At 32.6% G+C, this 25,117-nt stretch overlaps 2 protein-coding genes across 4 annotated transcripts; both read right to left on the bottom strand.

Annotated features, from left to right (window-relative positions):
• Positions 1-6,289: 6,289 nt before the first annotated feature.
• Positions 6,290-12,849, bottom strand: LOC118037985 (aldehyde dehydrogenase family 7 member B4). 3 transcript variants are annotated; one of them, XM_073408307.1, is made up of 16 exons: positions 12,713-12,849; positions 11,957-12,093; positions 11,625-11,711; positions 11,308-11,439; positions 11,058-11,130; positions 10,760-10,782; positions 10,602-10,665; positions 9,842-9,887; positions 8,982-9,162; positions 8,357-8,533; positions 8,097-8,265; positions 7,787-7,923; positions 7,445-7,542; positions 6,957-7,106; positions 6,708-6,774; positions 6,290-6,591 (listed from the first exon to the last, which is right to left on the bottom strand). In XM_073408307.1, the coding sequence occupies exons 2-15, from the start codon at positions 12,089-12,091 to the stop codon at positions 6,720-6,722; spliced, it is 1,527 nt and encodes a 508-aa protein (XP_073264408.1). In that variant the 5' UTR covers positions 12,092-12,093; positions 12,713-12,849; the 3' UTR covers positions 6,290-6,591; positions 6,708-6,719. The 3 variants fall into 3 exon arrangements, with proteins under 3 accessions (XP_073264408.1, XP_073264407.1, XP_073264409.1); XM_073408306.1 differs by having other exon boundaries at positions 12,709-12,848; XM_073408308.1 differs by lacking the exon at positions 12,713-12,849 and adding an exon at positions 12,580-12,708.
• A 4,730-nt stretch (positions 12,850-17,579) lies between these two features.
• Positions 17,580-23,518, bottom strand: LOC118037984 (linoleate 13S-lipoxygenase 3-1, chloroplastic). Its single transcript, XM_035044182.2, has 8 exons — positions 22,970-23,518; positions 22,470-22,750; positions 21,089-21,326; positions 20,557-20,889; positions 19,632-19,825; positions 19,111-19,412; positions 18,730-18,996; positions 17,580-18,415 (listed from the first exon to the last, which is right to left on the bottom strand). The coding sequence occupies exons 1-8, from the start codon at positions 23,373-23,375 to the stop codon at positions 17,659-17,661; spliced, it is 2,778 nt and encodes a 925-aa protein (XP_034900073.1). The 5' UTR covers positions 23,376-23,518; the 3' UTR covers positions 17,580-17,658.
• Positions 23,519-25,117: the final 1,599 nt, after the last annotated feature.

Below are 25,117 nucleotides of genomic sequence, written 5' to 3'. Positions count from 1 at the left end.
AAGTTTTAGAGAAGAAAAATATTTCACTATCGCTAATCTCATCACATGCACCACCCCATCAATTGCACTGTCATTGGATGCTTTGGATGATATGACGATTTAATGTTTTTAGCCGCTTTACGATGCCACATGAACCTTTTGAAAAGCAAGGGCAACGTCCACTCGCTAACATGTGCGTTGCATGCTTTGACCACCTTTTTCTTTTTATTTTAATTCTTTATTTGTTAAAACATTGATTTTCCCCTCTTTCAAATTAATTATAACGAGAAAAGAAAATATGAAAAATACATCTTAAAGCTATTTTTTTTTTTAATTTTAAGAATAATGAAGTTATTTTGATTGTGTTAAAAAAAAGTAAAAAGACTGAAAAGTCTTTTGATCTCAACTTGCAAAAAATAGCTTTAAAGGTATTTAAGTCATTTCATTATATATCTAAATGTTATAAGACCTATTTGCCTTCGATCAATATGATAAAGATGATTGTATCCCATGCAAAACATTATTTTAATTACCCCTATTAACTAGTTAATTTATTTTGTGTGAGAAGGGCAAAACTAAGATTACACTATATAACAAACAATGCAATTCACAATAATACCATATCTTCCTTTTTTTAAAACACAATATTAACACTGTAATTTATCTAAATACAAATATATAATCCTACTTCGGTTTTTAAATAAGAAAAGGTACTAGTATAGTATAATTCTTACAATATATGCTCACTATTATTTTCTAAAAATATATTAATAATTTTTTTCTTCTAATTATACACCTATTTGTAACGCACAATAATCTCTTTAAGTCATCTCAAACCAGTATAGTACTTTATGTAGTCAATCATCAAACTTTAAATATATTTTTTAAAAAAGTATATAAAAGCAACAATATGAAAGTTTGAATATATTAAAATTTATTAAATTTTTATATCTAATTATTTGTTATTTTTTCTATGGTAGATCTTTGTTTATTGTCTTGGTAACTTTTAACTTTTGAATGAAATAATTCACAATAGTTTTATTATTCATTTTTACAAAGTCAACTAATATTAAACATCTCCTTTAAGCAGAAATGTTCATTATACATGCATGTAACTTAATTTATATTCAAGCTACATATAATTTAAATATTAAGATTCAAAATAAAAATATTCATGAATATTAATAAATTATCCTGAGCTAATATATTTCATATAAAATTTAATTATACACTACATAAAGCTTCAATTTACATCATTTACCTCATTCATATCCCATGAATAAAATATATTTTGTTTTGAAAAAAAGACTCTAATCACAGAGTTAATATCATACTAGGAGAACAAATTGCAATTTTGTGATATTAAAATATAAATATTAGAGTATAACATTCAATGATTTATCAAGTTTTATTTTCTCTTAAGATATTCAAAGAGTTTTCAATTATAGATACTTAATAAACATTAGTAATAAAAAAAACTTCAAATAATATTTATTCTTTATTATAATCAAATTTGTAATGTTAGTAATTAAAATGAGAAAGTAATATTTATTAGCTATTATAATATTTGTATTTTATATTTTATATTTTTTAAATCAAACTAACATTTTTTTTTTAAAATTGAAATAACTTATTTTATGTATAAAACTTCTATTCACATACATTGAAAAAATGAAGAAGTTTTGTTGTATGAATTATATAAATATATGAGAATTAAAAAAAAGTAATAGAAGTCCTAAACAAACTATAAAAAACATCCTAAATTTAGTTGAAAAATAATAATAGAAGAGTTCTAAACTAAATAGAAAAAAAGAATAATAAATAAACTAAGAAAATATTAAAAATCTTGAACATGAACTTCTCAGTATTATTTGAAAGCCTTTTCAATCTCTGATTTATAGTAAATTTTAATTTTTATAAAAAAACATGGTATTTAGAATTTCATTTTGATCTAATGGTTGGATTAAAAGTTATGTCCAATAATATAAAGCTACGCGTTATGATAAAATCTCCTACATTAGTCTCTCCGGGTTAGAAAGAACTTGTCACTGAGTTTAAAATTACACTTGCCTTGATCTTGTGGATGTCCAATCAAAACTCTCCAACCCTTTTTCTTTATTTGCTTCAAGTGTATACTAATTTTAGATATCAACTTTCTTAAAACTTAAATAAAAAACAACAATTGACAAATTATTTCTCTATTCCATTGCTTCTAGAGTAATAAATTGCAAATATCAACCCCGCTTCATTAATATGTGTTGTATCCATATAACCCTTGAAAACATTTATCTTTTGATAATAGCAAACTTGTAATCAAAAGTATCAGCATAGTTTAAATCAATAATTTTTTTTTGGTTGAGCACCTTACATATTTTCCTTGCACTTAACATCTAAGTTATCAATCAAGACACCATTAATGATATCATCATTAATAGTATCATCATCAAAATAAAAATAATAAATTACTAAAGAATATTAATCCACATCTATCTTACCATAAATATGATAACTAAAATCTTCATGATACTCATCTCGATTAAGAAGTTGTCTCACCTGCTCATGCTTTTGAAATGAGTTTTCAAAACTAGCTATAGGTTCTTAATCACTCTTTTTAGGATCCCTCAGGCTCCTCACCTCTGTCAATTGACGGATTAATTTCGCAATCTGTCCTAACATGTTTTTTTTATCACCCAAACACCTCTTTTTAATTCCTTAATTTGTCTATGAACATTCTCTATCATCAATTCCTGAACATTTCTCTCCCGAGATAAATCTATTTTTATCCTAAACATATTTCCTTTATCAGTTTATCTCACAACAAACAAAATAACATGAGATTTAGCACATAACAAGTAATAACTTGAGATTATTGGACGTTGATACCAACCGACATAGACAAAAACAGCACAAGAAAAACAAAAATCACATGAACATAAAATTCTGTCGAAAAAGGTTCACACATAAATCCTAATTCATAATTTACAGGAATATTGGAAATCCTGACTAGAAACTTTTGGGCATTATATGAAAGCTTTCCCAATTTTTTATCTCTACTAAATTGTAAACTTACAGGAAACAAGCTTAATCTAACAGTCGTATAGAAGATTACGCGCAGTAATATAAAGTTACACGATAGGGAAAGATGTCCTGCATACTCCATTGTTTCTACTTGATTGAACATTATTAGACGAAGCTCACAAAGTCAAAGAATAGACAGATGCAACATCTTCAAGTTATCTTATTTTTGTACTCATGAGAGGAGCGATATGGCAGCTCAGTTCTTGGGACCTGCAGCCTGCAGGGCCATGAAGATGGTGACAAAATTAAGTTGGTAATATTCCTTTTCTGCATCTCCATTAGATTGAGAGGGTTTGCGAGGAACCACCATTAGAAACTTAAAAAGAAAGAAAGAAGGAAGGAAATGTGGCCTGCAGAACTGGAGGCTGATGCCATGGAATCAGACTTCCAGGGCGTGCTATCTTTGACCATGTAATGGAAAGGGTGATGATGGTGATATCCACTTACGGTTTTTGTGTTTCTTTCTCAATTATTGTTTTACTATTCCCAGATCAGATTTGCATAAAGCAAAGAGTTAAGCAACATATTACTCCATTTCTAAACAGAGGGTAGAAGAAGACAGCTGCGTGAATGAGGTAGAAGACAACCAGGCAGATCTCCATTCACTTCTAAGCAAGATATTAATATTAATATTCATACAGGAAATAATTGCAATCCAATATGACAATGTAAAGGCAAAAATGACGTCTCACATCCACATAAGTAGCTTATGCCTACGTGTTTGAGTTTTTTTTTTTCAAAATAGATAGATGACATATCATCTAATCAATTTTTATATATATATATATATATATATATATAATAGATAACAACGAATTATTTACATGCCTAATTTTCGATCATAGGAGAGGTGACTAAAAAATCAATTGGTGTTTTTTGGATTATGAAAAGCAATTTTAAACTATTTTTATCAAAAAAATACTTAAAAAACAATCTTATAGCCTCAGTACAAAAAAGCTCCCAAATCAGTTTAAAATTGCAAAATCAAACTAGAAAAAATTTCTTCCAACCATGTTTCACTTTTTTCGTCATCATAAAGCCCAAAAATACCTAGATATGACTCTTCTCTTCAATATGAATGAAAAGAAATTGAAAAAAAAACTTAAAGAAAAAATTATCAAAAAAACATGGACACCACAATTTTTTTTCTTTAAAGGCTGTTATTTTCAATTTTGATCCTCTTATTTTCAATCTTTTTTTAAACAATAAAATGATGTTTTTTATATATATAAAAATCAAGCATTAACTCAATTTCGGGATATTTTTTTTTAAGACTATGATATCCTTATAGAAAGAAGATTAAAAGAATTTATGAAGTTCAATTTCTAATCAACTTAATATTGGAGGATAAAATAAAAAAAAATCAAAATAAACAAAATAAAGAACCCAAAAAAGCACATTTCTAATGAACAATGAATTCACAACCTCTTTTAGTTTTGTAAAGTTCAAACACACCTCAATGATACTTTTTTTTTATCAAAGAGAAACACTTTGACACTAAATTTATCTGTATTTATTAATGGAATCAAAACTTGCCAATCTTTTTATCTCTCCTCTGTATTATTTTTTGACAACCTTCTCTCTCTCCTCTCTCAAAATCATGGAGTGATATGTGAATAAAATAAATTTTTAGACTAAACATATAATTGTCAAAAGTAAAAGGACCAAAAAAATTGAAAAAAAATCATTAAGGCAAAATATATAAAAAATGCTTGCACATTTTTTTATTTAAAAATAAAAATAATCAATTCTCTTCACTTTCAATTTTGGTCCCCTCATTTTTAACCTTTTGCAAAAAACTATAATCAAAATTTGTTTTCCACAATATTCAAGCACCAACACATGTCGGAACTTTTTTTTTTTTAACAATAACTAGAAGTTGTGAATTTACTATTCACTACCTTACAACACACTATTTACTGAAATGATTTTTTAAAAATTATGATAATTTTATAAAAAAAAACAAATTAAAAATAAATTTTTTATAAAAAGGTTGTGAATTATATTCTCAATTAATTTAATGTTAAATAATAATTTTTTGAACAATAGCTAAAAGAGGTTGTGAATTCAATATTCTCCACCTTACAAGATATTATTAATTAGATTGTTTTTTTTTTTTTTAGACTATGATTCCTTATAAAAATAAATAAATTATGAAGCATAATTTCTAAATTAATTTAATAATAAAGAATGCAATTAAAAAAAAACTAAAGGACCAAAGATTTTTTTTTCAATAAAAAATGTCTTATAAAGTGATAGATATTGAATTCACAATCTATTTCTTTTAGTTAACTATAATTATAATTATTTTTCAAAGTACGATTTTTCTAGACCTTTTAATATCATTTTAGTATATGTTTTAGAAAGAAAAGATTTTTTTTCAATTAAGTTGTTTTAAAAAAGTTAAAAAAATATTGAAATGAAATATTTAAGAACATAATAGATTTTTGAAACAACTTTGGTAATCCATTGGGTTGAAAATTATATGAGAGTGGCATGATGATAGAATTAACGAGGATGTTCAAGGTCTTGGCAATCCAGATAAAAAAGTTGGATTCCAGGAGGCAATGCGGACATCTGTTTGAGAAGTGACGACAGGTTTTACATTTGTATGTCCTTGTAAAGTCATAACTCGGTGGATGATTCAGGCGGAGGCACTCGATGAAGCTCTTCCATGGTTGGTAACTCTGCGCACTTTGATGGAGGATGCAGTCACCATGCTCGACCCAACGGTGAAATGAGTTTTCGACACTCAATGCAACTTCGCTTTTCAACACAAACTCATGAGCGTGCACGTTTTCCAAATCTCTGTCATAATTATCTGGTCAAGGTTTCTCCGACAAAGTACCTCGGGGGTCTGAAGATCTACGCTTTGACTCAGAGTTGAAGCTAAGCAGAGATGGAACATGCCCAACATTGATTGATTTAGTTTTGGAGTCGATGATGACCTAGGTTGCCCGCCCCTGTGGACATGTTATCTGTACTTGAATACCTTCCATTGCAATGATCATCTGCTTCTGCAAATCATTCTTTTGACCCATTTCATCCCTGGCTTTTATATCTCTTTCGCTCTTTAACAATTTATCTCGTTTCCTCTCACTTTTGGACCTTTGGCTGTTGATAAAGAAGTCAAGTGAAGAATCTCGCCTATAATGCAATTTTTGAACTAAAACAATCCCTTTTTCACAAGGTTTATTCCATTCCAATCATGCAAGGTACGAGGTGATAAATATTTTAATCGTAAAGCACTAGGAGATTGAGAATTATTATAGAAATGCAGACCTTAACCTGTACAGAACATTAGTTCAAGCTGTCCAGAGAAAGTATAAATTGTATTATACAATTACAACCAAGGAATGGCTATAATGAAACTTTTTTTTTTTTTTTTTTTTTTTTGGGCTGTCTGTAAATATCATTAATCCAGAGAAAGGCTGTTTGTAAACAGGAAGGTCTTTGGCCATTGCTCTGCTAGAACATTTCAGGCCAGCAAAGTTGATGACAGACCCAGAGGGGAGGAGAACAGCTCATGAACACCTGTGCACAAGAAGTACAGAATCAACCTAAATGACAATATGACATGGCTCTAACAGGGTAAAAACAAACAATACTACAGGAAATTTTGCTTTAATAGAGAAGTGGAAATGCTGGACCTTGATACGTGTCTACCCAAAATTGATTCCTTGTGCCAGTGGTAACTCATTCCCATAATTGATCGTACTGTCAAATAATTAATATAAAAGATCAGCAGCAATTTTATTGAAGGTTTCATTTATTTGCTATTTTTATTTTTTGCTGAGAAAAAAAGGTTCCATGTGGTTTTCCCGACATGAAAAAGGCTAGAATTCGATTCGAGCACACAGCAGAAAAATCAAAGTAAGGTTAATGGTTCTTAGATTTACCAAGTTGAGCGTCTCATGTATTGCTTCCAAGAATCACTTCCTGCTTCACGGCCACCCCCTGTAGCCTTTTCTCCACCAAAAGCACCACCAATTTCAGCACCATTTGTTGGTATATTTACATTCACAATACCACAATCACTTCCTTGAGGCCTGCATTCGGTAACCAAGTGAAAGATTTCTTTGCTAAGCAACAAAAGAGGAATAGAACACAATTGTTTTAAAGAACTCGGTTGCGTACAAGAAATTAAATAAATATCAACGAAGATGTCATTTCTTGTAAAGATTATTATGTCGAGAATTAAGATGGATGGGAATCTAAACAACCTTCAGAAATTGCTTGGAAGTGAAAACACTTCAGGAACAAAATAATTTTACTTGGATCCAAAACTTGTGATCAAATAACTCACATCTAAGGATCTTTTTTTAGTATGACAAGAGGCATTGAAAAACATAATTCACTCTACAAACATGGCTATGAAAAAACTCACCCAATCCACTTGAAGATAACTCCAGGTTGGCGGGTGAAAATAGAACTACTTAATCCTTGAGGAACTGAATTGTTTATTTCAATTGCTTCTTGTAAAGTCTGCAGAAAGGGTTCAGCTTTCAGAAATCAAACCCAACAAATGAAGGAACTAATGCAACTTAATCGTTTAGCAAACACCACATATATAAATAACTACAGGAATAGTAGAAGTGATTGGTTATCAGAAGTGGGGAAAAGAAAGAAAAATTAGTCTTATGTCCTTCACAGCTCACCAAAGAAAGAAAATCAGTTAAACAAAAGAAAAAAAAAACCTCACCAAAGAGGAGATAGATGAAGAAGGTACCTGAAATTTCATAACGTAAAGAACAGGAGCAAATAACTCTTCTTTAACAACGTCTGCATTTGGAGAAATCTCAACTATTGTGGGCTGCACAAAATTCCCTTCAGATTCAATCACAGAACCACCCGTTATGATCTTACCTCCCTGCAAAATGAAAGCGAGCAAGTTAACTTTTTTTTTTCTTCTTAATTTGTTGTGCATATCCAGTATTTTTCAACCAAGAGAACTTGGAACATAAAAGGAAAAAAGGAATGCTTATGTTTGAAATAATGGAACAGCTGGACAACCACAGTAGATAAGTGAAAAATACAACATGCCTGGGACTTAATTATCTCTATTCCCTTTTCAAAGCTCTTTCTTGATTCAGAAGTATGCAGTGGCCCGAGCAAGGTGCCTTTTTCCAATGGATCCCCAATTTTAACTTGCTTGTACACATCAAGTAGTTGATCAAGTACTCTCTGATATATGCTCTCATGTAGAAGCTTCAACATGAGCAAGAAAATTGTTCGGTAAGAGTGATTTTGGCTGTCATTCCATGCATGGATTTTCAAAGAAAAGTCAGATTTTAGATACCAGCCTGCGGCATGTTGTGCAACGCTGACCAGCTGTCCCAACAGCAGCAAACATAACAGAACGAACAGCTAGCTGGATATTAGCATCATCCATAACTATTATAGCATTATTCCCACTTAACTCAAGCAAGCATTTACCAAATCTCTGATTAACTATCTGTTGGACCATTAGACCCACCTGTAGAATTAGTATTTGTGTGTTAGAAATATGCCCGATAAGATAATTATTAAAATTTCCCCTTTTATAAGAGGGGATTTGAACATGTTCGAGGAAAAATGTTTATGAACCAAGAAAAAATTCAAACAGCTGTATAAGAAATTAGAGAATATGCAGGAAAAATAATTGCTTGGATAAACCAAATTCTCAGTAAAAAAACATAAAACAGTAATTATTCAGCATGGGCAGAAACAATATAAATCAAAATTCATCGTTGAATACATGCAGTGGATGATTATAGCAAGACTAAAGACGTAAGACCAGTATAATAGGCAGCCTTAGAATTTAATGAATGAGGAGAGTAGCCTATAGATAAAACAGGGCAAATAATTTGACCATGAACAGAAGAGTCTCTCTTTCAGTACAGATGATGAACAATCAATATTTTCTAATGAAACAATTTAAACACCTTTGAACTGCCAGTGAAAGAAACCAGAGGAATTCGTGTATCTTTTGCTAATGCTTGACCAATATCAGCACCACCACAAAAAGATGTAAAAATTGCAGGAGGCAAGTTATTCTTCTCTAACACCTCAGCTACTAGCCTTGTCATCGCAATGGTAATCAAAGAAGTTGTCGGTGCACCTTTCCTATAATTAAGGATGAAAAGTTTGATTAAAAGTCAAGCACAAACAAATTTTTTGTAAGCTATATTTCTAACCAAGAAATATGATCACAACGAGAAGCTATGAAATGAGGTTGAAGTGGAACTAGTATGCCAATAAGGGATGCAGAAAAAGCTTAGCAGTCCAATATCTCTTCTAAGACAAGATGCAGACCAGACATTGAACCCAAATAATCTATTAGATTAAAGAGCAAAAATAAAATTTCACCTCCAATTTTCAACTATTAGTTAATCCAAAAGGAGAGGCCAATTAAATATGACATCTTTCAGAAACCACTGCGAGAATGAGTTCCATGCAGCCTATTTTTAATCATTTGCAGGAGAACAAACCAACATAAATAATCCCTAAAACAGTTCGTTGATCTTTCTAGAATACAGCTCAAGGAAGACAATCAACAATGGGCTAGTGGTCCACCAATAAGATACTGAAACGTAAAACTTTCAGGATGGCATAATAATCTATATAATGGAGAAAAAGGAAAAGAAAAATGCTCTGAGTATTTGATTGAAATTGACATATTATTATGAGCTTAGAAAGCTGGAATTACACATCTAATAAAAAGAAACAAGACTGCAGTGCATACATTACACCATCTAAGAATGTCATAAAGCATAGTGTCCCAGCCAAGATAGGTATGACTTACCAGACAACACAGTTGCCACAGACTAGTGCAATGCAAGCATTCCATCCTGCAGAACAGCAGTATAAATTAATTCATCACACAACTGGAAGAAAGCCATTTGATAACTTGAGAAAAACAAATATAGTGAAAATATTGTGATGTAAGAGAGATACAATACCAGCAACAGTTTCCAATACTATTCAAATTGCACTACTTTATCAGTCAGGATTGAATGAAAAGCATCCAAAATTATGCTCATAACCATTAAGAAAAGTACTACTGACAGAAGAAATAACTACAATTTTGAAGATGAACACTCTTGGATCCAGACATTGGATATATCTTCATGTATATTGTTTACGTTAATTGGTCAAAAACTACCCTGAACTTTCAATCAACAGAAACTTAGTCCCTGACCTTGTTTTAATCTGATTTAGGTCTTAACCTTTCTATTTTGTCAATATCACCCTCAATCCATGTTACCGCCAATTAGTTAAGATTGACTGCATGTGCACCCTTTATAAAGAGACAAGTGGATTAAAACTCAGAAGAACAAAATTCAAAACTTAATTAGCTTAACAAGTTGGATGGAAGGATGGCATTGCAGATGAAAGAAAGGTTAGGACCTAAATCAGATTAAAACAAGGTTAGGGACTAAGTTCTTGTTGATTGAAAGTTCAGGGTAGTTTTATACAGCCTATTGTTTATTGCAAAATGTAAAAGTGTGTTTTTCTGGATTATTCATAAAGCTGATTTTTATAAAACAGGATATAGCACTCACCAAGAACAGCGCATGGGAAGTTGAAAGCCGTAATCACACCAACGATTCCAAGAGGATTCCACATCTATGCACAAGAAAAATGTTGAAAATGTCAACAATATTAAAAGAATTACTGTACTGATTTGATTTGAATCCAAAAGTAGAGGCGATCAGCATACCTCCAACATTGCATGATTTGGACCTGTTAACAGATCAATATGAATTATTCCAGGACTAAAATATAGAAAACACAAGAATACATCCAATTTCTAGACTTTTTTATATATATATAAAATAAAATAAAAAAATGACAGCTTCTGCTAAATGCCTGAATTCCTCATTATCCACAACATTCTGCACCTAGTTGAGCTATGGCACTCAAACATAAACTTGAAATTATTTTGAAAAGGCAACTGAGAGAAAGATAAAATTACTACGAATTATACATGAATGGTGAGAACTAATCATTGAGCTTACGTTCTGAAGGTATCACTGATCCATTCAGTTGTCTACTTAAGCCCACAGAAAAATCACACATATCAATTATTTCCTGCAAAATTGGTGCTTACAAAGTTTTTTTTTTTTAAAAAAAAAAAAAAAAAAAAAGCCCATCAAAGAACAAGATATATCATGAATAAAAAATCAGAAAAACGGGTTCACAACAAGTGAAAAGAACATCCTATACACAATTAACTAAAGAATTAGCAAAGTAAGCTAGGTAACATACTTGAACTTCCCCTATTCCTTCAGGGAGTATTTTTCCCATCTCGAGTGAGACAAGGCGACCAAGCTGCTGGAGTTTAGTTCTCAATGCATCCCCAATCTGTCTGACAATCTCACCTCTCTTTGGAGCAGGAACCTAAGAAAATATAATGCAAGGAAATTGAGAGGTCTCGGCAGTCAATCACAGACAGAACATTCGCATCAGGTAGAATAGTGCCAGGTAAGCATATTCCAAAAATAGTGAATTATATGATGTATCAACTCATGCATTTGTCCCCAAAAAATTCTAATAGGGTTTACAGCAAGGAAAAAAAGACTTGCCTGCATCCATATCTTAGCAGCTTCACTGCAAGCTCGCATGCCTTCCTCATAATCTTCAATGGAACCCTCCACAACTTCAGCTATAGCCTAAATCAATAAAAAAGGAAATGATTAAACATAATGTCGATGGATGATGCAAAGCAAGGAATTAGTAACTTCCAAGGTATGGTACCCATCAAATGGCCCCATTTGTGATTCATAGCAACTTAGCACCACAGCATAAAAGCAACTTATATATGCGAATACACAGAGGAATACACTAATCAGCAGCAGTTGATGATACACACACTGATACGTATATATTATACATAGATAAAAGAATCAGGAACAACCTGATTGTTTGAAGGATTCACACTGGTGACCACAGGGCCATTTGCTTTCCACGTGCCATCTACATAACAACCCAAATTGCGAGAGCTCAGCCCGATCTCACTCAAAAACTCATACTCTTTCCTTGCAAAACCCATCTCTACACAAACAAATAAAAAAACATGCATGAATAATTATTATCACACCACAAATTGAAACTCAAAATTATAACATCCCATGGTTTTAGAATGTAACATATCATTGCTATCCGATTCTTTTCTTCTCTTTTTTTGAAGTGAAACTCGTATTAAGGCTCTCCATTAATTATTAAGGTTCGGAACTGGGATTACCTCTAAAATTCTAAACTTTATCAGCAACTAGACACAAAATAAATCAGGGTTCAACAAGCAGAAAATTTTAAGCTACAAAATCCAAGATTTTGAAAATATTTTCCTGGAAACCGAGCAGATGATGAGAAAATAAGAGCACATATAGAAATAACCACAACCAATCACAACAAGTTGACATATTTCCAGTTGTTGCGAAATCAGTCTCTAAGAAGGAACAAAACCATGCCTAAAACACAAACAAGAGAAAGAAAAAAAAGCAACACAAATCAAGATTTTTATTTTCATTCAATCTTTACTTGCGATCCTTTCGTTTTAATGTCTTCCAAACCAAGAGAAAAGGGGGGGAAAGACAGTGGGGATGATGCATGTGCGTGCGGAATGAAGGATCAGAAAGAAAAATAAAATTGTATGGCAAGGAAAAATACCAACTTTAATCGGTGGTGGTTGTGTTTTCTGGAAGGGGAAGAGGGTACTGACGAAATGCTTGATGCTTTTACTTTTGTTTGATTATGGAAGATAGAAAGAAGAGGAGTGAGGAGAGAGCGTTGGTGCCTCTGACTTGTCAGTAGCTCTATATATAGATAGAGCAGACTACAACAAAAAGAAAGAGAGGGAGAGAGAGACACGTAACATGGTAGCAAAAAAACTAGTTAAATAATATATTTTTGCATGTTATTATTAAGAACCATAATATTTAAATAGTTTTTCACTTGATATTTTGTTTGAGAAAAACATGTTAATAATATTTTTTTTACTTTTTAAAAATTATTTTTAATATTAATACATCAAAACAATTCAAAAAATATAAACTACACCCAATTTTATCAAAATTTTTCCCAAAAGCAGGTTGACGCAATTAAATTGAAGTCATGGTTAAAAAATACGGCGAAATTTTAGTCTCTTCTCAATTTAACCAATTAATAAGTTGTATTAATCGTAGATTAATTCATATAAAAATATAATTGAAATTGTGGTTGCAAACCGTAACCCTTCTTAACTATAATATTAATTTAAATATTATAATTATAAAACACGGCATCATTTAAATGTTATAGTTTTCAACAATATGTGAAAAAATGTATTATCTCATCAAAAATTTTAAAAAATATATTATTTTACTAAAATTTAAAAATAATTAAGGTAATTTTACTAAAAAAATCCTTAAATTTCGCTCTTTCCGTCAACTGTGTGAGGGTGATTTTTGGTGTTTAGTAGGATGCTGAGATTTAATTCCAAAATTTTTTTTATGATCACTCCCCCAAGATTTATGCTTAGATTTGTCTCGTATTTAACAACTCGATTGCAACTAATATACATCCTGATATTTGCAATATTTAATTGAATTAACTTTAAAGGATTCACCTTATAGTTAAAAATATGTTTTATTTTTTATTTTTTAACTTTAAATTTTAGGACCAATATTCCAAAAAGAATTATCAAATCTTTTTAATGTATCGGCGTGATGCAGGAGTCGTTGATAAAGAAAATATTTGATTTCTATTAAAGCAAAAGTTAAATACAAAAATACCTCTTACCAGTGAAATAATAAAAAAAATGATTGAACTTCGATGTCTTTGGTTTTTATAATGTTTTTTCAGCTGTTTTGTAGTTATTTGTTAAGAATTATTGACCATAAAATTTCTTATTTTTTTAATTTATAACAAATTAATCAAAGCTCAAACACCTTACAAAAATACTATTCACTTAGGTTTAAAAAAATACATTATTTACGGGAAATAGTGCAATTTTGCTTTTCATATCAAAAATCTTAAAACCATCTATTTAGGGTGTTAAGTTTTAGTGTATCAGTTATTACCAAATTGATCAAATAAAAATAATTTTTTTTATATTTTAAAAGTATAGTAAAACAGTTAAAATATTTTTAAAGGCAAAAAAAATTTTAAAATTAAATTCAAGAGGCGTTTGGTATTCTTCACAATGGTTTTCCATTATTATCATTTCAAATGAGTGCAATTAGTATAATTTTTGCTAATTTATGTTATTTATGCTAGCTTATTAAGGTGATAACATCAAACTAACATGGTTGAAAAAAAAATTTGAAGACCCCCTAGTGGATACGGTAAAGGATCAATTGGTTATGTATATTCAAGCATATATATATATATATATATTTGAGGATCTTATTTTCAGTGCTAGTTTTTCTCTTGACACTGTTTGAGGACTTTTGAGGCATTTTTAACTACAATTAGGGGGCATGCTTCCACATCTATATCAGCAGCTATGTAAAACATATTTGGAGAAGAGGTGACAGGTAGCCTGGTGTGTACTATTTCTTCAAGTATATCTATTTTACATATTTTTCATTGAATAATTTATTTTGTTATAATTAATTTTATTTTAAATACCAACTTATAACTTCAAATGTCAATTAACATAGCTATACTCATGGAAGCATCTTCATATCAAACATAAAGAGAATTAGAGCTCCGTTTGTTTGCAGGAAAGTGGTTTCCTTTTGGAAAGTGAATTTCGGAGAAAATAAATTTCTGGAAAGTGAATTCCGGGAAAGTATTTTCTGATGTTTGGTAGTGTTATGAAAAATGAACTGAAAAACACTTTCCAGTGTTTGGTTGTGTGTATGGAAAATGAACTGGAAAATAATTTATTAATGAATTAAATTTTTTTTCAAGATATAAAATATTTAATCACTTACAATTGTCATAACCCAATTTTGATCTTTTTATTTTTATTATTTAAAAAAAAAAGATGATGAAAAATAAAAATAAAATAAATGAAGGATGAATTAAAATTTGGGTTAAGGGCAACATGATTGGAAGTTTAAAAATTTAATTAAACTCTTGACTAGTTTAATTAATTAAATCAAGGGTTTAATTGGAGAATTGATTTAATTAAATTTTAGATTATTTTAATTAATAAAATCAAGAGTTTAATTGAAGAGTTAATTAAACTTTGATTTAATAAAAAAAACCCATTACTTAAATAAAATAAACCAACTCTTTGCATTTTAATTCACTGCTACAGTAGCAGTGAATTATAATTCAATGCTACAGTAGCAGGGAATTATAATTCGCTGCTACTGTAGCAGTGAATTAAAATGCGATGATACTGTAGTTGTGAATTAAAATTCACTGGCAGGCGTGCGGAAAGTGTTTTCCTTTCTTTAACCGAAGGAAAACACTTTCATTTCTCAAGTAACGATTTTACGTTGACCGGAATTAAGTTTCCGTTGACTTACTGTTTAACATTTGTTCCCAAACATGGGAAAGTCAGGAAAACGAATTCCAGGAATTCGTTTTCCTTGAAACAAACAGAGCATAGGATAATAATATGTTTGACTTTTACACCTAAAGGCAACTACCTATAGGATCTAGGTAATAATAAAATTTTGAATAACATGTTATTTATATAAATTAAATGAAAAAAAAATATTTTAATTCTTTGACTAGTCATGTTAGATGGTGTGGGGTTAGACATTTCACTTTGAGTCTCACTCACGCCCATGAGTTTTACCAAAATGAGTTGGACCCAAAATAGCCTTATCGGGTATGGTTTTTAATAATGTATTTTATTTTGTTTATTTGGGGCGTCAATTTTTTTAGTTTTAGCTTGTTTTATAATATGTCTTTCATATCTTAATAGGTTATATGGACACCATATATAGAGGATTTTATATTATTAGGTTTATCTAAATGCCAGGATGGGATAGTTTTTTGTTAACACACGTTTTGTTGCATTGTTTTGATAAAGTTGAGATGTATTGCCTTGAACGGGTAATGTAGAAGTTTGGTCTATCTTAGCATATCTCAGATTATATTGGTATTAGCGGTGAGTTACATAATATCAGTCCTTTAGGTAAGCGGGAAGAAAATTGGTTGGTGATTTATACAGCTTACCTAAATCTTTGGGATACTAGAAAAGATTGGTTATTTATGGAGTAGCAACAACAATTGATCTAGATAAATATATGAGATGGTATTTGCCCATAACATGTTGATTTATTGCATCTATATAGTCATGTTTCTTAACGCGTCCATGTAATCTAATACATGGCGAGCCTTGATTTTCAAGTAAGAATTGATTGATATGCAATATTTTTTTTATATATATTAATATTTAAATTATTGTTATTTTTATTATAGATGATGAATACCAATTATTATTATTTTTATTAAGTGGACTTGTTTCTTATTACATGAGGCTCAAAGAGCTGCGTTTGCTAACCATTAAGGCATTGATGAGATGACACAAATCTCAACCAAAAATTCACTTAATTTGTGTTGTGCTAGATTTAAAGAAGTTAGGAAGATTGAGCATCTTGAAGAGGGATGACCTTAGTGGAAAATGAGATCGCTTATTGTGAACGAGGACATTCAGTGAGGGACGAATGATTCAGGCTCATCCACGAGCTCAAATAATTTTGATGTTGACCTCTACATGGACGCTACAACCTATTCTCGAGTTAGATGAGTTAGAGTTGTGGTTCATCTACAAGCTGAAGTGATTTTTAGATGTAATTAGATTGTGTGTTTTAATATTTTAAGAATTACAAGTTTAGTTTAAATTTAATAAAATGTTATGTTAATTCTTATTGTGTTTAATTATTAATTGTGAATTGTTATATTTGATGAATTGTGATATGTATTGATTTTTTTTAATTGTGTTGGGGAGATAAATTGAGGCTTGTATTTTTGAACTGTGATGCTTATGTTGTGTTGTATTGGTTTTTTTTTTTTTTTTTTTTTTTTTTGTGGCAGGGAGTTGAAGATCTAGAAAAAATTGTCTTGATTATTTTTTTTAAGGAGTCACATGTCTCGCAAGTTAAATATGATGTTTGTGGCTACCAAGATAAACTTAGACTTGCCAAACTATATTATTTTTAAAATATTTTCTAAATTGTTATATATATATATATATATATATATTATATATATATATATATATAAAATCATTCACCCATACAATAAAAATATAGAAATGATACACATGGGGTTATGGCCTAGTGGTTGAAGGGACTTATTCTCTTCCTCCACACCAGGGTTCAAGCCTCACTTGTGTATGTTCTGTCACCTCTGCGGTGCCTTACATGCTTCACTGGGCTTACAGGATGTTCAGTGAGCCCGGAGATTAGTTGTGGTGCGCACAAGCTGGCCCGGATACCCCGAGTATATATATATATATATATATATATATATATATATATATATATATATATGGTACATGGAAGCTAGCTCAACACCCAAGATGATAATAATTTTTTTTTAAAAAAAAAAAAAAAAGGAATGGCTTATTCTCAGTACTGATTTCCAAATGCAAGTGGCCCACAAATACCTAATTAATAGTCTGCTGGGTCAATTAATTACTTGCCACCACTTGAGTCCAAGTTTTGATTTAGCTTATATTGTAACACTATTGGGGACACCTCTACATGTTACCCCAGGTCCTGAACTAGGGGCTAGCAATTCATATGGGAGCACCCCTGCGCCACACCGATGCCTGAGGCTAGGATCACCATTCCTTCTGTTGATCTCCTGCTCTATCTGCTGAATCTCCGCTGAAAAATCATAAAACGCTTCAATCATTTCAGTGTCGCCGGTCCATATTGATGGCTGCTGCCGTTCCCCGATGTACTCCTCGTCCGGTGAATGCGTTGATAATGTGTCTATCACAGCCATTAATTTTGTGCCTTGCAGCACGTTTGGCAACGCTAATAGGAAGTATTTTTGTGGATCAGCTAGGAAATTTGCGTACTCAGGGTCGTTTTCTTCCGGGATCAATCTTCTCATTAGGGTTGGTCTATTAGGCACATAACCACCGTAGGGATACTGCCCAAAATTCAGTGCGGCGTGTTGTGCGGATGCGAGCCAGATGAGGACGGTGAGGATCCAGGTAAGATCCTCACTCGTGGCCAGCTTGGGCCACCAATCAGCATCACGAAGATCGAAATGGCCAACATTGACGGACTCAGAGTACCAGGCTTGGAGCTCTTTGTCATTACAGACTGTGCTTGAATCCGGGTAGTAATGCTCGACATAGGTGCGGACCCAGTTCTCTATGGCAGACCAGATCAGTAGCCCATCCTGGGCATATGGGTAGTCCTCAAGTAGAAGCTTTAGACCATGTGGTTGTGTCGGGTCAGGCACCGCCATTCCCCTGCAACGGCAACAATGATCAATGAATACTAGATACAGGATTTCCATTTACCAAATAAACCAAACATGAATTTCATCAGAAGAAAGAGCAAGAGACCCTCTGCAATTTCTATCCGGAAACACAGTAAGTGGATCAGGTTGCTATATATGTCTGCGTGTGATTAGTTTGGTTCATAAGGGCCAGGTTTATGTAATAATTTCATCATTTAATGTTTAATCTCCAAACCTACTGGATCCTATCTTTTCAAGTCCCAGGGAAAGAGATTTAGAAGCGATATACAGATGCCCATGAATAATTGTGCGTGGTAAACGCACCTGCGAATGAGATCGGCAGGGAGGCTTTCCTTGTCAAAACGCCAAAAGTTTCTGTAGGCAGCAGCACTAATCTCCATAGAATATTGGCCAGGAGTGAAGCAAGACTCTATAACACCATCAGCGTTGATTAGGTTTTGGCGGGCTAAGGCATTGATCTCTAGTGTATATCTCATGTGTGGATCCAGGAGTTTGAATATAGGGTGCATTGCACTCAATTGCCTGTGTGCTGCCAGTATAAATGGCTCCAGGGAAGCATGCGTGCGTAACCTATAATCATCATGATGTTTCAATCAATGCCACCGTGGAGAACTTTATATCTTCGTTCAAAAAACTTAAATGATCACCTTCTGATGACTTGAGTTACTCATTTTTTGTTCTTACCAGTGATGGACAAGCTGGTGAACACTGGCATCGTTGGAGCAAACATGAGCCTTGGCCAGTTGCCAAATCCAACTGCCAGTTGCATCCACTGGAGGTGTAACCACTCGCTTTGATCGGGAATTCGGCCCCGCCGGTGGGAGGCTAAGCTCTATAGCAATGGGCTTGAGTGTCCCAAGAGGCGTCGAGAAAAATATGGTACGAGTTGCATATGCTTTTCTACCATCAAGCGCATTGATCCGGTCCAAAAATGGAAGATAAATATCATGGTAATCAATCATGAACAATTTATTTTCCTCCAGGGCCTGCAAGATTCAAATAACAATATTCAGGGCAGGCATGATTAGGAAAAACAAGCGAATTAAACATAAGATGTGATAATAAGGTGACCCCGGTAGTCTCAGGAAGAAGAAGAAGGAAACGAGAAGAACACACATGATAATGCAAGTCTTTTTCTTTTTTTCTTTTTTAATATGACACTGCTAGTGACTACAAAAGGAAAGCAGGAGATTTGGGATTATTACCTGCGAAACGGACAAGCCATTAAGATGGCCCAGAATGTGTTCTTCTTTGAGAGCAGATTCTAGTGGACCGTAAATTTCAGGATCAAGACTGCTTCTTGGTGGAAAAACCCTAAGTCTCTCAATGCTGACTGGGTTTATTCCTGACACAGTTTCACGGGCAAATTCGTCGTCTCTCAACCAGGCTAACTTGTCCCCTGCAATATTTGGAATCACATGCTTGCTCGTAGATTAATCTTGATTAATTAATTCATCATGTTTTGGAATGTGTACTTGTTTGATAGAAATTAATCCACTTTGCACATAAACAACTGCGTGCCACCAAAAGGTTTTGGAAACTCACAAACACGTTTTTAATTTGACCAGGATTGGCTCCCAACCAGCAAAGAAAAAGCATGGGTGGGTTTTTTCTCTCTCTGGTAATCAAATGCTAGACAGGATCATTCTTCCTTGCAAGAGCAATGTAAGCCAGGCAATCTACTTTTATTCTTGAAGAACTTTAGTGTGCATGACTTGGATCCCACTAAATGCACGATGGCTAATGCCTAGTGGTTTTCTGGATTCACGACGTTATTTTCATGTTGGTTCAATTTCACGGGCATATATAAATCAGTTTTGTATCTGTGGTCCAACAAAAACCGAGACATCGACAATAAACCTAGAAAATCTCTATAGGAAAGTGTCCTTCGGACGGTCGAGTTAGTGCCCTTGCCATGCGAGTTTAACTGGTGAATCATACAACCAAAAATCTCTGTCTATTTCTTGTTTGCGTATTAAAAGTATACGCAACGTTTGTGCCCTGCTTTACGGTCCAAAAGTTCCATGGTTCATGCGATCTTTAACGAATATAAAATGTATAACAAAAAGGAAAAAAAATGATTGGTACAAAAAAAGAAAATATAGGAAATCTAACAGGGAATGTACTCACTGGAAAGAATCTTTGGCGTGTCATATTTGAGCTGTCCCTCGCCAGACTCTTGTATCTTGTTGACCGCTTTGAGCAATGGTAGATTCTTCCAGATTTCATCTTGCAATCCAACTTTAAGAAGAAGCCCTTCTTTGTACAGAACACCAATGTCTGAGAAGCTACCAAAGTCTTGATTATCTGCAGAAATGCTGGCCTTAATCGCTGGTATTAGAGTATGAAGCACAGCTCTAAGCCTCCCATTTGAGAATGTAATTTGCTTAGACTCCTCAAATTGTTCATCTCTGGGCACGTACAGTGGCGTTGGCTTCTCCACCCGGCTCTCCGCGTTAATATCTGGTAGGAATCAAGCAGGATTCTTGTGAGTGTGTGTTGCGAATGTAAAAGGGAAGCATCCATGGTAAGTTAAGTCCTAGCTAGCATCTAGAACTTTCCAAGCAGCGGCACATGCAGTTAAATAAGCAATTGGTGTGCACCTAAAAGAAATGGATCATATGCTTGAATCATCAAATCAAGGAAGCAAAACCTGACTAACCAGAATCCATTGGAAGGCGACCAGTACGGCATCGTCTTGGGTATGGAATTGCTTTACCACCGAGTCCTGGTCTAACCAAGTGATTACCCTTGTCTGGATTTCCCAAATCATTGTACACATCGAAGTCGTAAATCCTGTCTGACTTTTTTCTAACTCCTTTGCCATCGCCCCTAAGATTGCTTAGCTCCTTATCTCTCAATGCTTTAAGCCCAGCTGGTGTCTCGCTTGGTAAATATGGCTGCTCAGATTAAAAGTCTATATATATATATATATATATGTAAAAAACTGAATTTAAGCACAAGAGACCATGCAAATAAAATTTACAGACAGCAATTTTCTTTATTCTCAAAATGGGATCCATGGACTGCAGTATCAAGGGTGTGATTAGTTGACAGTTGCTCCCTTAAACAGTTACAAAAGGCTCATCTCCATCAATGTTGCCAGCATGCTCATCGGTCAAAGGGAAGGGTGCGTTCCAGATAGTTTGGATCTATCTATACTTGTAAAAGACTTCCTCGCTCCTCTGTGTTCTCGTTTACTACTGGTAAGAAGGAAAGAAGCACAGAGAGACACCTCACCCATCCATAATCTAGTGGCGCCAGGCTTATATGTCCATGGTCCCTTACAGAGAGTGACCCCCGTCCATTTATAGGGGAATCTAAATAAAGTCTTACTGTTGCCTGTATCCTTTTCCAATGTCTTCACAGTGGGCATTCCACTACATATTTTGAAAGCGACATGAGAGGAAATTCAATTTTTAACTCAGTGAAACTCGATTTCCTGTTTGAAAGAATTGTGGTGTACGTGTTTGGATGTACGGTGTAAATTATATTTGTTTAAATTTTAAATTTTTTTTATTTATAATAAATATTTTTATATTATTTTAATGTATTAATGTTAAAAATTACTTTAAAAAAATTATTTTAATATATTTCTAAATAAAAAATACTTTAAATCATTATTACTATTCATAATAATCACAAACGAAAACTACGATCATTGTAAAAAAAAAAAAAAATATATATATCAAGCCATCTCTTGCTCTCTTACAAGACAAGAAAATGAATAGAAAAAACCTCATATCATGCAAGCAAATATATATATATATATATATATATATATATATATATATATATGAAAAAATAAAGCAAGAAGTAAAAAGGAAATATTAAGTGGCTGAAATTCAATGTCAGCAGGCTCTGAATTGTTGCACTTGATTAACATTTTTAAAGAAGTCAAGACCTAACCACATGGAACACATGGTTTGACCTTTATAAATTGTATATTACTGGACAATAACATCCCAAAAAAAAAAAAAATCCAACCGTATCATGCATTTCAAGAAAAGTGATAATTCAGAAACTAAAAACATAATAATTACCTTATTAGAGAAAAATACTCTCTCCGCAGGATGATCTTTTTTGGATTGTACCCACGAGTTGCAAGGGAAATGAACGGGGCCACAAGCAAAACCGTCAATGGTGATAGTCTCCAAGAAAAACTCCTGTTGATGCTTGTTGCTCACTGTGATTGCCCCAGGCACACCAAAATCCGAGTCTACTGTAAATTCAGCAGTGTAATGGACCCTCTCAGCTTTAATCTTTGATTTCTTCGACCAGTCTCTTAACGCAGCTCCCTTGCTTCTCTTTGGTTCCTTGCTTTCTATAGAGCCAATTAAGATCATCATTGAATTCTAGGTTTCTATGATCTAATGAGAGAAGGGAGCTTAACTATGTCAAACATGCAAATCAACCCATATGATCATGAGAGTTTGATTCTTCGTATCAAACAAAGAAAACTGAAAATAAGTATAATGAGTCGTTTTTAGAGAATCCAAAACAAGTGCTAGCGATTATCTTGGAGAAATACTACTTTACTTACTTGGATCAACTTCAGTGCTAATAAGCTCCAAAACTACATTTCTCCCAATTATATTGTCCGTTAAAGCATCCAGCCGCTTCACGATAGTCTCCTTCAAGTCCTCCTTGTGTTTGTTTCTCACCGTCACCAGAGCTCTCACCTTGAATTTCACTGCCTTTCCAGGCAAACTGGTGTTGCTATTAGCCTTCATTATTTCTTCACTGATGACTGCCACAGGAGGAACCTTCACCGCTCTTCTTACTTGCTCCTGTCTTCTAATCTGTTGCAGAGGCACCAGAACCGGCCTCACCAAGAACTGGTTCTTTTTAACCATTCCTAGCCTTTGGTTCATGAACATTTTTGATGTTCTTACAAATGATGGTCCATCAATTAAACGACCACCCATGATTTCTTTAGTTAGTGCCATCTTGTGTATATCTCCCTGCTTCTTTTCAGAGACTGTGTGCTTTTGCAGAGATGAGAAAAATGGGTGTTCAGGACCAGGAAAGAGGCGTTATGATGATGAGAGCAGGAGACGAGTTGGATAGCTATGGCGTTGTGTTTCCTTTTACTTTTGTATGAAACCTCTGTGTCTGCGTTCCCTTATTTATACAACACAAGCGTGCATGTGTTAGAAAACCATATGAAAATGATGTGAGCCATAAAGAAATATTTCACCGTCCACACGTTTTTTAAATTATTTAATTTTTCTTGTCTTGAATCACTTGTTGCTTCTTTCTTTTCCTCTCTTTTTGTAAAAGTACTGCTTTTTATTCATACAATTAAAAAACTTGGTGAACCACCTCTTTTTTTGGCATTTGCATCCCCTCTTTTTTTATTTGCTCCTTCAAATTTTTTTTATCACCTCAAATCTTTTATTTTCATTTGCATTATTTTTTTTATTGGGTCCTTCAATTTTTTTTTATTTACATCCTTCTTTTTTTATTGGATCCTTTTACTTTTTATTTAACAATTATAGTTTGATTTTACAAAATTGATAATCATAAATCATAAAACGACATTTAGAACATGTGAGTCATTGCAAGATTTAATAAATATATGAAAAAAACAATGAAAATAGAACATAGAAAAAAGACACAATCAATTATGGGTCCCAATAGTTGCTCACAAAGTTTTTTTTTCTTCTCTTTTCTTTTTTGTCATTTGACTTTTTTATTCTCAATTTAATTCTTTTAGGTTAGGTTGATTTGAAATTGAGTTTGATGTTTTATTTTAGTTGACTTTATATGAAGCTTCTACAATGTTAAAAATATGTTTAATGCTTGATTTGATAAAATAAAATTCAATTTTATTGATTCAAATTAATTAAAATTTTAAAGACCTTATTCAAACTGAAACAAATATTCATCTTTTTCTCTGAGAAATAACATATTTATCTCAACTTCCCGACTCAAACTTTGGTTGGAATCAACATAGTTTTTATTATTTAGTAGCACATATAATTTTTTATTTATTTTATTGAATGCACATATAAATTTTTAATTTGCAGTTAATTTTTTTAAAAAAAAAATTAAAAACATCAACAACACCTATATCATCTTTTTTTTATGTTGTGAAAAAAATGTTTCACCTTAGAGCATAACAAAACAAATCAAACTAGTTTATTTATATTTGAAAACCAAAATGCATGGTTGGTTAGAAACAAGTTTTTACCATAGTTTTAAACCTGATATAGGGGTTGACTCGGGGTAAGTCCTGGGTTATGGTTCAAGAGGGTTGACCCAGGTCAACCTAATTTGTTTTATTTTATATATAAAAAAGAGAAAAAAGTCAACGGGTTTTGAATGGGTTTTTCTAGGGCTGACTAGGTCACTGGTTAACTTGTACTTTTAAACATGTCACATCACGTCAATTATCTTCCTATTTTTATTCAAATCTAGCCCAACCTAGGCCCCAGATCATCTGGGAAGTAGAGATGACAATTTAATTTGACCCCGATGGATACTGACCCAACCCAATCTTAATAAGTATTTTTTGGATAATCACCTTGCTCGATGGATATTGGGTAACGTAAGGTATGGATATTGTCAAACCCACCCGAATCTAACCTGAAATTATATTTATATTGTATAGATATATTTATAAAATATTTATATTTTTAATACAATATAATATGTACATATCTCAATATTAACATAAAACACACAT

The sequence above is a fragment of the Populus alba genome, chromosome 3 (genome assembly GCF_005239225.2).
Source record: "Populus alba chromosome 3, ASM523922v2, whole genome shotgun sequence".
NCBI lineage: Eukaryota > Viridiplantae > Streptophyta > Magnoliopsida > Malpighiales > Salicaceae > Populus > Populus alba.
This window is presented reverse-complemented; position numbering and strand designations above follow the sequence as displayed.